The sequence below is a fragment of the Gasterosteus aculeatus genome, chromosome 14, assembly GCF_964276395.1.
Source record: "Gasterosteus aculeatus chromosome 14, fGasAcu3.hap1.1, whole genome shotgun sequence".
Lineage (NCBI taxonomy): Eukaryota > Metazoa > Chordata > Actinopteri > Perciformes > Gasterosteidae > Gasterosteus > Gasterosteus aculeatus.
Genome location: NC_135702.1, coordinates 15,986,198 through 16,000,274, shown reverse-complemented (window position 1 = coordinate 16,000,274; position 14,077 = coordinate 15,986,198). Strand labels below are relative to the sequence as shown.

At 45.0% G+C, this 14,077-nt stretch overlaps 2 protein-coding genes across 2 annotated transcripts; both read right to left on the bottom strand.

Annotated features, from left to right (window-relative positions):
* Window positions 1-166: 166 nt before the first annotated feature.
* Window positions 167-3,305, bottom strand: LOC120832189 (Y+L amino acid transporter 2-like). Its single transcript, XM_040198263.2, has 4 exons — window positions 3,295-3,305; window positions 3,059-3,201; window positions 2,104-2,229; window positions 167-1,931 (listed from the first exon to the last, which is right to left on the bottom strand). The coding sequence occupies exons 1-4, from the start codon at window positions 3,303-3,305 to the stop codon at window positions 1,804-1,806; spliced, it is 408 nt and encodes a 135-aa protein (XP_040054197.2). The 3' UTR covers window positions 167-1,803.
* A 2,886-nt stretch (window positions 3,306-6,191) lies between these two features.
* uap1l1 (UDP-N-acetylglucosamine pyrophosphorylase 1 like 1) lies at window positions 6,192-13,162 on the bottom strand. The gene is made up of 9 exons (XM_040198114.2): window positions 12,469-13,162; window positions 11,727-11,931; window positions 10,843-11,018; window positions 10,256-10,428; window positions 7,992-8,185; window positions 7,561-7,701; window positions 7,300-7,485; window positions 6,890-6,956; window positions 6,192-6,420 (listed from the first exon to the last, which is right to left on the bottom strand). The coding sequence occupies exons 1-9, from the start codon at window positions 12,746-12,748 to the stop codon at window positions 6,316-6,318; spliced, it is 1,527 nt and encodes a 508-aa protein (XP_040054048.2). The 5' UTR covers window positions 12,749-13,162; the 3' UTR covers window positions 6,192-6,315.
* Between the last annotated feature and the right edge of the window lie 915 nt (window positions 13,163-14,077).

Here is a 14,077-nt window from a genome sequence, read left to right as displayed (position 1 = left end):
ATATATAATTGTATGTATGTACGTTTGAATGTGAGTGTGAATGGTGACATATCGCCTAGTGTGAACTGTGATAGTTTATCATCAAACCTTTGTAGGTTTTTGCATGTACCGGTGTTATGGTCCGGCTCAAAGGCCACAACAAATAGAGGAAACCACGCTCCAGGGATTACCAGCCAAAGATCTTTATTCACCAAAGTAACTGGTTAAACAAACAAAACACAGCAAAGGAAACACGCCATTGTGCTGGGGAACAGGAGAAAACCAGCAGTCACCCTCAAACACTCAGGAAGGGGCAGGTTTTAATGCACTCAAGAGACAGTGGCCAGCTGGGTCTGATCTGCCTGATGGCCTCAGCTCCACTCCACCAGGAAGTTCACCCTGTAACACCCACAGACAGGGACACAGCCACAAATACCCTGGCAGTGGCCCTTGGGCCGCCACACCGGTATATTAGTATTTTATAGAATACATTTTACACACGTATCTTGTTTAACTGCTGTCGCCGGATCTCTCCTACTTAACAGGCAGAATACAAACACTGATTAATTTCAACTGAGGGCAATTGCCTCCCCCGGCACCGTTCCCTGAACAGTGGTTCCTTTCTCCGTCCCCCCTGCAGCCGAGCCAAACCACACCCGCCACCACATGGTTCTTCTTGGAAAAAGAAAAATCCCTGTCAAAGCCTTGAGGAGACAAGCGTGGAACATATTGGCAGATACCTGCCGTTATATTAGCGGGTTGACTTGGCTGCTTTGTGCTGGTGTCCACCAACGCACAAGTCTGATTACTTATTATGACTAATAAGAAAGCGACCTCGTACCTCTCTGGGTTTTTGATCTCCTCTGTGATGAAGTTTGTTAGGGTTTCGGAAGCTCTCGAGGGAGGCCTCAATCCTTGTTCTCGTCCCGGCCGGAAACGAGGACACGAATGAGTCAATTTGTTTAAATTCAAAAGTCAAAAGTTATTTAATAACTGAACAACGTAATAGGGATTACAATTACAAAGTGAAATACTAAGCGAACAGTGGAATATTTCGCGAAATAGAGAATCCTCTGAGCAAGTCTGAAGTGACTTATCAACGCGGCTGCAGGAGAAATTCTAACAGTCTTTCCCCCGCCATGGTCCTTTGAAAACTCTTGAGGTGTGTCTTCCTTGGTGCATTTGAATGCCATTGGCTTCTTCTCCAAAGGGCCACCTCCTGGACTGTCCCCTTCACGTCGAGGTGTGAATCTGCAGCTGTAACCTGAAACCTCTCTGTCCATCTGTCCCTCACATTCCAATGCACTCAATGTAGATACATTCGGCTTTATGCCTCAATGAGTGAATCTAACAAAGCATACATCGTTTAAGTCTTCATCTTATAACTAGTACACTTTCATTACAACAACCCATTATTAATGATCACCGTTCATCACACTTCATCATAAGATCTAAGACAGTTCGTGTGGTTCAATTCTCAAGACATTTGCCTCAGTCGGCTGCCTTACATGAAGTTGTTCATTTATTACCTGACAGGAGAAAAAACTCCCAAAAAACCCTCTTTGGGGATAAAATTGGGAGAAATCCATAAAGAACGGCAATTGGCATCCGTCCCCAGGTTTTAACATCACATTGTGACAGAATGTTAATGTGTACAGTGTTTATATGATTTAAATGACTATGAATTGTGTTTGATTGAAATTGCATTCACTTCATCTAACATGTTAATGTAATAACTAATATCTAACATCACACAAACTATAATTCTAACACTAAACATTATTACACGTACTATAATTTCCTGACTAGGGGTGCACTTCTGGCTTAAATCCCTAACAAGTTCAGCGTGTCCCAGCCCGAGTAGGAGTACAGCGCTGAGTAGAGGGCCAGGGCCATGTCACCAGGGTTCAGTTTGGGGCATTTGAACGAGCCCTCGAAGTTCTGGTCAAAACCTACATCGACACAGGGTTGTTTGACTCGTCCAGGACATAAAGAAGTATCATTTAAGGCTAAATCATTCCTGAATATTTAACGTCTAATGTCTTACATTTTAGTTATTGTAATCTTCAGATAACGTCCCTGCACATTTGTCCTTCTTGCTCATGGTAAGTTTTGTTTTCCTACCTTGTGCGAGCTTCACCAGCCCAGTAATGACAATGACGATGAGAGGAAGGACCTTCGCTACAGTGGAGATGACCTGAAGATTGGCCCCCCATTTCACTTTCATACAGTTCACAAAGGTCAGCAGACCTGGTGAGAGAAGAGGGGGGACGAAAGCAGTTTACAAATAGCAAAAAACACTACTGACCTGAGACCTAAAAGTTGCGGCACAACAAATTCATTCCAGCATCTCAGGCAGGCGCATGCAGCCAAGCGGGGGCCAAGCGTGGGCCACGTGCTGCACGGCGAGTCACACGGCTGCAGCCGTTAAACACCTGCTCATGAAGCGGTTACGTCAGCAGAATTATTTTCTCAAATGATCCCGTCTGAGCTCGCTGGCTCCCTTTGAGCTAAAACCGCAACGGAGAGAGTTGTGTGCTTTATGTGGTGTCTGTGTTGCAGCATTTGTTTTAAGATGCGTGTGTGTGTGTACGGAAACACACCAAACGTGCAAATACACAATCGTGGTCTTTTTTAGGCTTTGTGAAAAAAAAATCTTTAAAACCTTAAATTGGATGTGACTTCATTCTTGGCCCTGCACATAACAAATATTTAGGGTTTCTATTCACTAAACCAGCCTGGTACATTTAAGGCTGAGTTAAAAGGAAACCAAGTATTAAGTGTATTTACACACATATCCCTCTAATTAAAAGAAAACAAAGACCAAGTGAGGCGGCTGTAATATAATGTGGCATCTATTTAAATGCAGCATGCATGATTCAACATGTACTGGTAGCGCTGCTTAGAACTACCTTACAGCTGCTGCGAAATCTCCTAAACTCAACAGTTTGCAATTAACTTAACAAAATTCACAAAACATTTACTGCAAACACAAGCGTGCACAACCGCAGGCAGTATTAAAAACGTACAACCGATCAAGCAGAGCATGCAAGTGTGCTTAGTACAGGGAGAGACTTACATATGATGACGGCGGCGGTGAGACGGACAGCAGCATAAGGGGCTGTGCAGGTGGAGTAGAAGGGCTGGACCAGGTAGGTGGAGAAGGTCAGAGCGATCGCTGCCTGACAAGCCGGCTCAACGATCAACAAGGACGTCCACAGTCTACGGGATTAAGAAGTCTTCATCGTAAAAGGCAAACATGCAGCATATATATTTTGTTTAACTGCATTAAGAGAACAATAATTAATCAAATACATTGTCTGCATCTCTACTATTAGGAACATGGCTTTCTCAGTTCAAAATGGAGAGCAGGGCATGCAGGAAAAAGAATGACCATGCAATATGTGGACCGTCTCCAACAAACTCATGAGATGACTCATGTGGAGTATTGTTGAGTAGTGTGCGTCACAGTGAAGACGTATTGTAGCACTCATTTACAGGGATTTACACAAATTAAGAATATATATGCAACCTATTGTTGTCATACAATGCAGGTTACAAAAAGACAACTGTGCGTGAAGGGAATGCATGAAAAATAACCATGTGTGTTAAAAATGAGTGTCTGCGGGGGTAAAGACTCTACCTCGACTAAAAGACTATTGTAGCACTTAAATTGTACTCGTAACGCCACCCATCTATAGCAAATTGTAAATTGGCTTATTTGAGGAAATTGCACTTTCTTGTTTCTTGTTCTCTTCTTGTTCTGAGTTTGTACCCCTATGGTTGAATGCACTTATTGTGAGTCGCAAAGCGTCAGCTAAATGACATGTAATGCAATGTAATATGCTGCCACCTAGTGATTGGTTTTTTTAATGATCCCACCCACTTATTTCGCAGGTTATGATTGACCATCAGTATTCCCTGCGTTACATAGAGCGAATCACTGTATGCTTTTGACCTTTTGACTGTAGGCATTCATCATCAGAGGATGCATTATGCTGTATGTATTATTTAATGTGAAATATGAAAACTGCAACTCTCCTTCACCCTCCTAGTAATAACATGCATGTTTAGGCTAATAATGCTCTTCAACCCTGAAACAAAGAGGGAAACACCCACCCTGCAGAGGACCTGAGCGCTGCATTAGGGGACTTAGGGCTTGTCAGGCCTGTAAGATGAGGCTCGTCAATGATCGCTCGAGCAAGCACATGAACGCTCATTAGGGACCCGGTAGAAAAGCCGTTAGATTGTGACATGTTCGGGTTTCCTGTTACACATTTCGCAATAAAGCATTTTCAAATCTGCATCTAAAATGTAGATATGGGTAAAGGTTTCATCCGGATCAAGATATGATTTATAGAGCATTGACAGTTTACCAAAACGAAATCTTTCTCAGTATGAGAAAACAGCATTAACTTAACACCAGTCTCACTAAAGCGTTTCCCTTCTCCCTCATGTGCAAGTTACAAAAAAACAATCTAGGCTACCCATCACCTTCACAGCACGAGATGAGGTAGGTACGGACAGGGCTGTAGCTGTATCAGGATCCAGGAGGTGTGTAAACACACGCTGTGGATCAGCCCAGTGGTCCCCGACCTTTCTTACCTCACGGACCGGTTTCATGCCAGACAATATTTCGCGGACCGGTCGAGAAGGACCGACGGGGGGGGTAGTAGTCGTTGCGGGCGGAACGACCGACTGGGGGGTAGTAGTCGCGCGCTCTGTGCTCGCTGGTCGGTAAAAGGACAAGAAAAACGCCTGGTGACGCGTAGATTAGAAAACAAGTCAGTTCTCAATGTGAAAAAAAACATGCTGTATAGCCTATTTATGATGACATAGGTAGTACATGAGTGTTCCTTTAACTCATGTTGTCAGTGTAATTGACAGGCTGTTTAACTCTTAAATTCAACATATTTGTTCAGGCAGTGAGAGGACAGGCAATGATGCAGAGAGCACAGGGAGAGAAACACCAGGTCCAATAGAGAGAGGAGAAGCACAGAGGAGCCATGAACCCCAGAACGCGTGTTCTGGGGTTCATGGCTCCTCTGTGCAAGGCAGGACCTGACGTGGAGGACAAGGAGGCCCTCTGGGCACTACTGTAAAAAGGAGACTCCGTATGTAGATAGTTCTTAATCTGCAATTGTCTTGTTATGTTGTGTTGACATACTTTTCTTCACTGTCTTCTTAGATTTAATAAACTACAAACTACTAACACATGTATTCATTGTCATTGATTGTATATGACTTTTACTGATAACATAATGCAATATAGCCAAGACAGCCTTACAGAGTCGCAACGCCTTGTGTTGCGTTGCTTCGCATCGCGTCGAGGTCTGTATGATCACAAAATTCAGAGTTTACCCACCTCTGATTTTACCACTACAGCACTGCTGATGACGTCACCATGCTAATGCATTTAAATACTGTTCTGGACTGTCAACGTCACTCTAAAGACGATACAGCTGTAGTTTGTGGTTCTGCTGAACTTTACTGGATTACACTAAAATATTGTTGGATATTGGATAGAAGACGCACATAAAACATTATCGAGGTAAACACTGAACTCAGAACTGTTGTTTTACACCATACTGCATCGCCTACCGTTTGTCTGCTTGTTACTCTTGAGGTAGAAGCGTCCTTGTCCACTCAAAAGCACAAACATCACAATACATTAAATGTTAAATCTACCTGAACCTCATCGGTGTCTACATCAATAGTGATTAGGCTCATAGTATTCGATGTCTCAATAAAGTGTTTATGGAGGCTACATTACAGAGAAATATTCAATACATTGTAGTCTTTTCTTAACTCATGAATTCTCCTGACCATCTTTCTTTGACCCTGTGAGGTTTTTCACTGAGGTCAATGAATAGACTTCATGAGGTCATTTTTGGGACTATTCACATCCAGCCAGACCTCAATTTCACTAAGCTACGTAGCTCGGATGCGACGGGAGACGCTTGTTAGTGACGTCAGCCTGCAGCGGTGAAACTAGCATTTCTCTGAAGAGGGACTACAAAAGAGAGGCCTTCATCGGTTACAGTGACGAGTCATGCAGACCACGATAATATCCAGTGACACAAAACGCTCATGTAATATACCCAAGAAAAGTAAACGTGTAAAAGTAGAAGCAAACAACTTAAAATGAATTCCCAAAACATCACATCAAAAGATTTCTAGCTCATTCTCTCTCTGTTGAGGAAAACACAACATGACACTTTGACATTTATTATCTTCACATACAGTTCAAAGATGTATAAAAACTGTGATTTCTTGGGCCGATACTTCTAAACACCTCCATCCAGACTGGCTGCAGAGCTTGACATCTGCTCCGGTCTATTCATCAGAGCAGTGTCGCTGAGCCTGCAGGCATTTGGACAGTTCTTCATCGAGGATGAGAGGAGTTGTCAGCGTCCTCCCTTTGAGCAGCTGCTCCAGCCCCTGGCAGAAGGCAGAAGGAAGTCAATGACACGACTGGAATGGGATTGAAATACTGCGTAGAAGCATTCAGTGGCCACAATTCATCTAATAATAAGCTGAGAAATGGAATTATCTTTCATTCAAATAACCTTCACATGTTTCACTACTGTAACCCAGTGATTCCTCACAACGTCCCTATATCCTCACAGAGGGTTGTGACAGAAAAGGTTTGCTGTAACCCAATCAGTACATTTATCTCTAATATCCTTAATGTTTATATGTGGGTCAGACGGCAATTTCAGGAATCAGGAACATTTATTGCCAAAGTATGTTAGACGTACGCCTGCGCGGAATTTGACATGGCGGTTGGTGCGTAACATCAGACAGTAAGACAATGGACAACAAGACAACATAGTGCAAGAACATGGCCTGTTCGATTTACAAATTTAACTATACAGAATAAAATAGGCTATGTATAGAATATGCTTACCTCACCGAAGTAGGAGACCAGTGGGGAAATCTCACACTGTGCTGGGGGGTTGTCCCCCGCTGACACACTGTAGAATCATTTTTATTTCAGATATTAGGGACGGAAGCACGACGACCACCAGTCCAGATGCACATTGAAACATATACACGTCTACGCATCCTGCCATCATCTTTTTTCTCAGGATTGGTCCCCGTAAAAAACAACTAGCCATTTTTACATGTGGATTAAACAAATAAGAAATACCATGTAGTGAGCTTTGGAGGTACTGGTAGGCTGCTTTATAAAAATAAAACTACGTGACTTTCTTATGGAAAGTATCTTGCCATCATTAACGTCGTTCGTTCTACTTTTCCAGGCAAATTCCAGGTTGAACGGTTTAAGCTGTGATCAGAGTATTTAGGAACTCTGACCTGTCTGAAGGGGGAAGGCGATTCCCTCGTTCATCCAACAGCGTGGCTTTTGCGGCTGTTGCCCAGCGGCAGTGTTGAGCCAGCAAAGAGTTTCTGGCCGTGGTTGGGCTATCGACTGCCGCTCCGTCCGCATTTTTCAGCGGGGAAAACTCGTCCTCACGTACAACCTCGAAGGCCACAAAGTTCCTTCCAAAGACCAGCATATTTGAATTAGTTTAGAGGCACTGACAGACGTCGTTATCTGAATTTACAATACAATACCTTGAGAATGGAAAGACATCAAAAACAAATTTCTCCATCTTAATGCCGTTGGGTTTGCTTGGTTTGACTGGATTGCCACATGTGTCAATAAAGGGCACTTTCTTAAAGGCAACATGTTGTTTCAGTTGCCCTTTATACACCCTGTAAGATGAGAGTAAAAAGACAGAAGGCAATCAAAATGCGCGCGCACACGTCAATGTTTTTAAAAGGGTAAATTAATCTAAAACAGACCCCTAGATTAGGAGCACACCTGCTCTTTAGGATTCAATTACTAAATTATTGCAGACTGAAAAACGTTACATTACCCTCATCGATGGGCACATCCTGTTGCACTTTGCAAGCTATGGTGTCATCTATGTACGTCTTCGATGTGAATCGCACACTGGGCTTACAGGACGATCCTACCAACACACGGCGCAGTGAAGACTTACTCTGCTACATCCTGCAGAAAGCTCCTTGTAAAAAAGTGGTTGCAGATGTTTCCAGCACTGTACACCAGCTCCCCTCCAGGTCCTCGGAGCGCCGCTGTCTCCGGTTGGATCTCGCTGTACTCCACTACCTGGGACACGCCTTGCACACGGCAGACCACGCCCACTGGCTCAGCAGGGTGCACCTTAGCCACCACCTGACAGGATACAGACAAGAGGCCAGATTTATTTTACTTTATACAATTTGACCCTTGAGATTTATTGTTACTGGAAGCTCCCATGACTTTCCAAACATTGGTCTTAATTTGTTGTCTTTAATTACTGAAGAACAAACTAAATATGATTTAAACATCAGAGAAAGTGTGATGAGCGTGAGGATTGTTAAATAAGTTTGAGGAGAGAAGCTCTTAAAATAAGCCATCCGTTTACCCAGCGAGGACCCGAGGCCATTTCGCAACCTGCTGCTGGCTAAGTTCAGGCCAACCCTGTAACGAGAGGTGGTTGACTGTTCCCACGCCGCTTTAGTTCCTAATCACAACCAGAGCCCCACCTTTATATCTGACCTTCACCGTAACCAAAACTCTCTGCCTCAAACTAACCCCTGATTCCAAATCCTATTTACCGTCCCACTCAGTACGGGTGAGTGGAGAGCACGGACTTCCTCTATGTCTCCACTCAGGGTCAACAGCACTCCATACTTCAATGAGGTGAACCGTCTCCCTGGTCTACCCAAATGACCAAACGCAGGACCTCGCCCCCGTAACAACCAACAACAGCAAGGCGTTATGGCCTTCTAGGGCCGGACTGCTGCTTCAGCCATGCAGAGCCGGAAAGGCCTCCTTCATAACTGGTGTCTACCAGCGGGTTCTCAGGTCACATGCTAGACAGGCAGCCCCACATTGTGTCCACAACTGATGGCAGCGTCCCCCACCAGGGAGATCCCACCAAAGGTGGGAGTTAAAGCTGGGTGGGCAGAAGCTTCGGCCAGATATTTTCAATTCACTACCCGTTTGGGTCTCTCCTGCCGTTGGATACAAGGGTCGTCGCGGCGCAGGGGTAGAGAAGGTGTGCTGGGAACCGCAGGGTTGGTGGTTTGAACCCCGTCTGCCCCTGTCTGTCGAAGTGTCCCTGAGCAAGACACCTAACCCCTAATTGCTCCCCAGGAAAAAATGTAAAAAAGCCAAGGGGTTAAAAATGCACTCTAATACCCCTTTTCCACCAACAAGAACCAGGTGCTGGTTCGGAGCCAGAGCTAGAGCCGGTTCGGAGTTGGTTCAACTGACGAGCCTCCAAAGAACCAGTTTGCTTTTCCACAGGCTAAAGAGCCAGTGCAGAGCCAAGTCCTACGTCACAGTTACGTCTCATCTTTCCCAGCAACGTTACAGCGGCGGTGCCAAACACAAAGACATCATCAACAATGGCGGACGTTGCTTTGCTTTTGATGTTCATGGCTTTGCGGACCTACATTGACATCCAAACACGGCGGATCAAACATGTTCGCGCGGCTCGCCTTTATTCGTTGTTGTGTTGTTGTTAGCTCGATTAGCTGCTATCAAAAAATGGCAGATCACAAAGTTTCTCTCGTCTTGTTGGTCACGGTAACCCCGCCCCCAGCCCCTGACGTAAGCGGTTCTTACTTCTAGACCAGCAATGATATGGTGCTTCTTGTTACTTCTTACGACGAGTTCATGACTGGCACAGACATCCAATAAAAAGGCACAACTACACTGCTCAAAATAACTAAAGGAACAATCTCGATCAAATCAAAAGGTGGCTGGTGCAGTGAGTGGCATACTGCTTTTCTTTTAATAGGAAACAACCAATTTATACATACAAATACAATTGTTTGGATTTATATGCAAGAGTGAGGTGGGTAGATTGATCAGTTCTGTGAGTTTAGTGCAGAAAACGCTGTTTTGTGCACAGCTACTAGCTAGAACTAGAAAGACAGCCCATGTTGACATATGATGCTTGACTAAGCGTAGCCTACTGAAAACTGTGTGAACAACTAGCCCAGCTCTGTCCAAAGATCAAAAACACTTCCAGCACCGCTACAGCTCTCCGATTAGCACATTTCTTTTGAATCTCAACACAAACTGAAATGTAAAGAGGACGCCTCTCTACTCCAGCATTGTGTGTAATGCACAGGCATGAAATCAATATTCTCATCTAACTCTCAGATACAAAAGGCAAATGAGCATATTCCCAAAATATTGAGCCACACTTTAAATGGACTCTTTCATATGTACTGTATGTTCATACTCTACCTTGGCTCCGCAGTCAGCCCCTTTGCTCACACAGAACCCAATAAACACAGGGTCGGCCATTTTCACCAGGATGTTGTCCACACAGTACACATGTAGGTACTCCACTCCCCTCTTCTTCATGTCCTCCAGCACCTTGTTGTCCACCAGTGCCTGGTACAGACCACCATTACCATCTGCCAGGGAGTGGAGGTTTTGAATCATTACCCCAAACTATCCTGAACATGCATTGGATTCACTACCTATTTGTCTGGTGTAGGGCTGCAACTAACGATTATTTTGAAAATCAGCAATTATTTTTTCGATTAATCGGATAAAAAACAGCATTTAAAAAGCATTGCCAACCCTTTATTCTAAAACAGAACAGCAAATTCGAAGTGAAGAAAACACATCAGAAAGTGCATTGGTTGCATAACAATGATTTATAAAAAATAAAATAAAAATACAATCAGAAAAGGATCTGTTTTAACATCAGAACTTGTTCTTCACACTACCCTGACAGACGCGCCCCCCCCCCTATGTTCACTAGAACCGTATTCATTAAATTATTACCATCATTGTAGTGCATGTGCACCCTGGTGGGCACCTACCTGGGGCCATGGCTATCTTCCCTTTCCCTTGAAGGATGACCTTTCCGTCAAAGGTCACTGCTGGGATCATCCTTTGCTCAAACATCACAATGTCTGATGGCTGCAGACCAAAGTAGTTGTTCTCCTTGAAGAACTTCTCAGTGGGAGCCAGAGTGAACTCACTGGTCATTATGTACCTGAAACAGGAGCACGAGACGTCTTGGTCACAAACATGAACTAATGGGGGATGTGAGAGGTCGCTAATACTGTACAGTCCCCCCCAGCTCCACAAATACCAAATACTCCATCCCGGAACTTTTGCTCCATGGTTTTTCTCACCATGGAAACGTATGTCCAGACATACGTGTTTGGACATTGTATATTTTTATCTAAATTAATTTTACAACTCCTTTGATACATTCTAAATTCTAAAACATAAAATATTGACATCCAACGTAGACCATCGATGCGACCTAAAAACTGCCTTTTGGAAAATCTTTGAAGGAATTTAATGGGGAAAAGAAACGTGATACAACAATCTGTTCCTTCAGCTTTCCACGAAACAATTTGTTAATACCTCAAAACCAATAGAAGTGATTCATTCACAATGTATCGTATGAATACATGAGTATGTCAAAATAGCTTAACCACACCGAACAGGAATCCAATTAGAATCGTAAGCAGATGTGACCGTTTCCTCATATACAAACTCAAATGGTTTTAACTTTTGGTTTCAAATCAATAGCATAATGAATTTACTACATATTGTTTGATACAATATGTACTGCCTGCAGGCTTTGTAGGGCAGATTTAGCAGCTAACATTTCATTTATTCATTCTTTCATAGTCAGCATCAGCCTACACATGATGGGAGAAGTGGAGGAAGACCCATCGTATGATCTTACCATGGAACGGTGCATGCAGACTCAAACTTTCTGTCAGCCAGCTGCTGGATTTTGTGAATGCGCTCTGCCTGCATTTGATACAAGGTTTTGCCGCTTGGTAGTCCAACGTCATACATCCCTTTTGGATACTGAACACCAAGACGGGTCCCCTGACCACCAGCCAAGAGCAGGACTCCAACTCGATTCTCTGAGATCTGCAGAAGGCCTGTCAAAAGAGGAGGTGACAGGAGCAGCAGGGCCTTTAAACACCTTCCGTCATACTGGACACGTGGGAAAAAGGGTTTAAAGCTGGAATATAACATTTAGCCGGTTACGGCTGCCATAACGCTGTGGGAAAGCTTCAGTAGAACCAGTTATTGTGAGTGACACACAGTATGAGCCACTAAACCAGGTTTCCATTCTCTGCTTATTGAATCAGAAATGTTATAAAGTTATGAAGAGGTAAATCTCTCGACGCAGTGTATATAGAGTGGAATACAGTTTGGCCTTGTGAGCCCTCTTAGACGCCCCCCCCCATGGAGCGCATAACTCTTACTCATAAAGTAAGCGTATGTCTTAATGTTAAATAAAATTAAATCATGAAAACTGATGTTGAGTAACGGTCAGAGCCGTCAAAAGAGCTGTGCAGCATTTGGAGTATAAAAGTGAAGAACGTTGGTACAGAACTATCCTTTTGCTCAGAGTGAGCGAAGCCTTTTCTCCTTTTCTCCGGCTTCCCTCTCCGGTTACCGGGAGCCTTCACCTTCATTCCCCCAAGCTGCCAGCGAGTCTTCGTCGCCGGTCCTCGCGCTGCCGATGCACTCGGCGGGAACGGGCTCCACGTGCTCATCCAGGCTGCAGGGCGGGAAGGCGGCGGCTCTCGCGGCTCCTTCGCAGTGATCCCGCAGGCCCTTCAGGTCCAGCTGGGACAACTCCTGGAGGAAAGCGCGTCTCTCCCCCTCACCCAGCTCGGGCCAAAACTGCAGGACGTGAGCCTGCCCTGCGCTCTCCAGGCTCCGCTTCGCTCCTTCAAAGGACAGCATGTCGTGTCCCCGTAACGGACAGCCAGCCAGGACGCTCGAACGCCGTCTGCAGCTCGCAGGACTCCGGTAGAACCGGATACGCGGACCTCAGGCTCTCACGCTTCCGCTCAGCGCGCAGAGCCACGGGACCCGACGCGCGCTGACTCGGCGCCTCGTCAGCTGACCGCTCACCAACTCACGCGCGCGCTCGAGCAGCAGCAGCAGCCCCCCCGCTGTGCGGAGCGTGCAGGAAGTGCCCCTCTGCACGCGCTTCCTGCGTGCACGCGCCCAGCGGCTTCCTGGAGACCAGCGGCTCGGTCCATTTGGGCGCAAACATGCGCCTTTAATGGCGCAGCGAGGAGTTGGTTCTGTCTAGTTTGGTGCTCTCCGGCAGACATGTTGAGCTTCTGTGAACTCTCTCCGTAAGTCAGCATTAGAAGCTGGCTTTGACCGAGGGGATTACCCATAAGTCATTGCGATGTGACGTTAAAAACGGGATAACCAACCAGGTAAAGCATGTGTAAAAAATAGGTAAACAAAGAGGTCGCACACGTGCGTTCATTGTCATATTGAAATGTATACTTTTAAAACATTAATGGTCAAAGATAAAGAACCCCACAGGATCAGTCAATATTTACCAATTTATTCATAAAATGTCTAATTTTGTCATTGAAGCAATTTAAGAAATAAAGCCCTGTAGAAATGTAATCTTAAAATGATCCTGTTATGAGGAAAGAGCCTGGAAGACATTCAAATAAGAGTAAAAAGTATGAAATAAATAATTGTAAATTGTAAATATTTTTTTACGTTGTCATGGCGACATGAGGCAGCAAATTGCTGTCCCATTCATATTTACACCATTTAAACCTCAGACTCACACACTCAACCACTTACCAGGACATGTCAGTGACGTCCCTGAGGGGTCAAGGGTCAGGGGGAGATTGCGATTGGGCTTTACTCCACTAAATCAATGTAACAAACTACAAGCCAAAACCCCCACTCCATGAATGACCTCCGCCTGGCAGACGTGGATCACTGACTTCCTGTCTGACAGGAAGCAGCACGTGAAGCTGGAGAAACATGTCTCAGCCTCCCGGACCATCAGCACCGGTTCCCCCCAAGGCTGCGTTCTCTCCCCTCTGCTCTTCTCCCTGTACACCAACAGCTGCACCTCCAGTCACCTGTTCATCAAGCTCCTGAAGTTTGCGGATGACACCACCCTCATTGGACTGATCTCTGGTGGGGACGAGTCCGCCTACAGGTGGAGTCTGACCATCTGGTGTCGTGGTACAGTCAGAACAACCTGTAGCTCAACGCTCTAAAGACAGTGGAGATGGTTGTGGATTTCCG

What these genes read in the sequence shown, in the direction of transcription:
- uap1l1 (XM_040198114.2), bottom strand. Translation starts at nt 12,748, where the DNA reads ATGCTGTCCTTTGAAGGAGCGAAGCGGAGCCTGGAGAGCGCAGGGCAG. An exon ending in GAAGATAGCCATGGCCCCAG is followed by an intron (nt 10,429 to 10,842) that starts GTAGGTGCCCAC and finishes ACTCCCTGGCAG; the next exon opens with ATGGTAATGGTGGTCTGTAC. An exon ending in CGCCTTCCCCCTTCAGACAG is followed by an intron (nt 6,957 to 7,299) that starts GTCAGAGTTCCT and finishes ATGATTCTACAG; the next exon opens with TGTGTCAGCGGGGGACAACC.
- LOC120832189 (XM_040198263.2), bottom strand. An exon ending in CACCGCCGCCGTCATCATAT is followed by an intron (nt 2,230 to 3,058) that starts GTAAGTCTCTCC and finishes TTCTCTCACCAG; the next exon opens with GTCTGCTGACCTTTGTGAAC. An exon ending in GCTGGTGAAGCTCGCACAAG is followed by an intron (nt 1,932 to 2,103) that starts GTAGGAAAACAA and finishes GTGTCGATGTAG; the next exon opens with GTTTTGACCAGAACTTCGAG.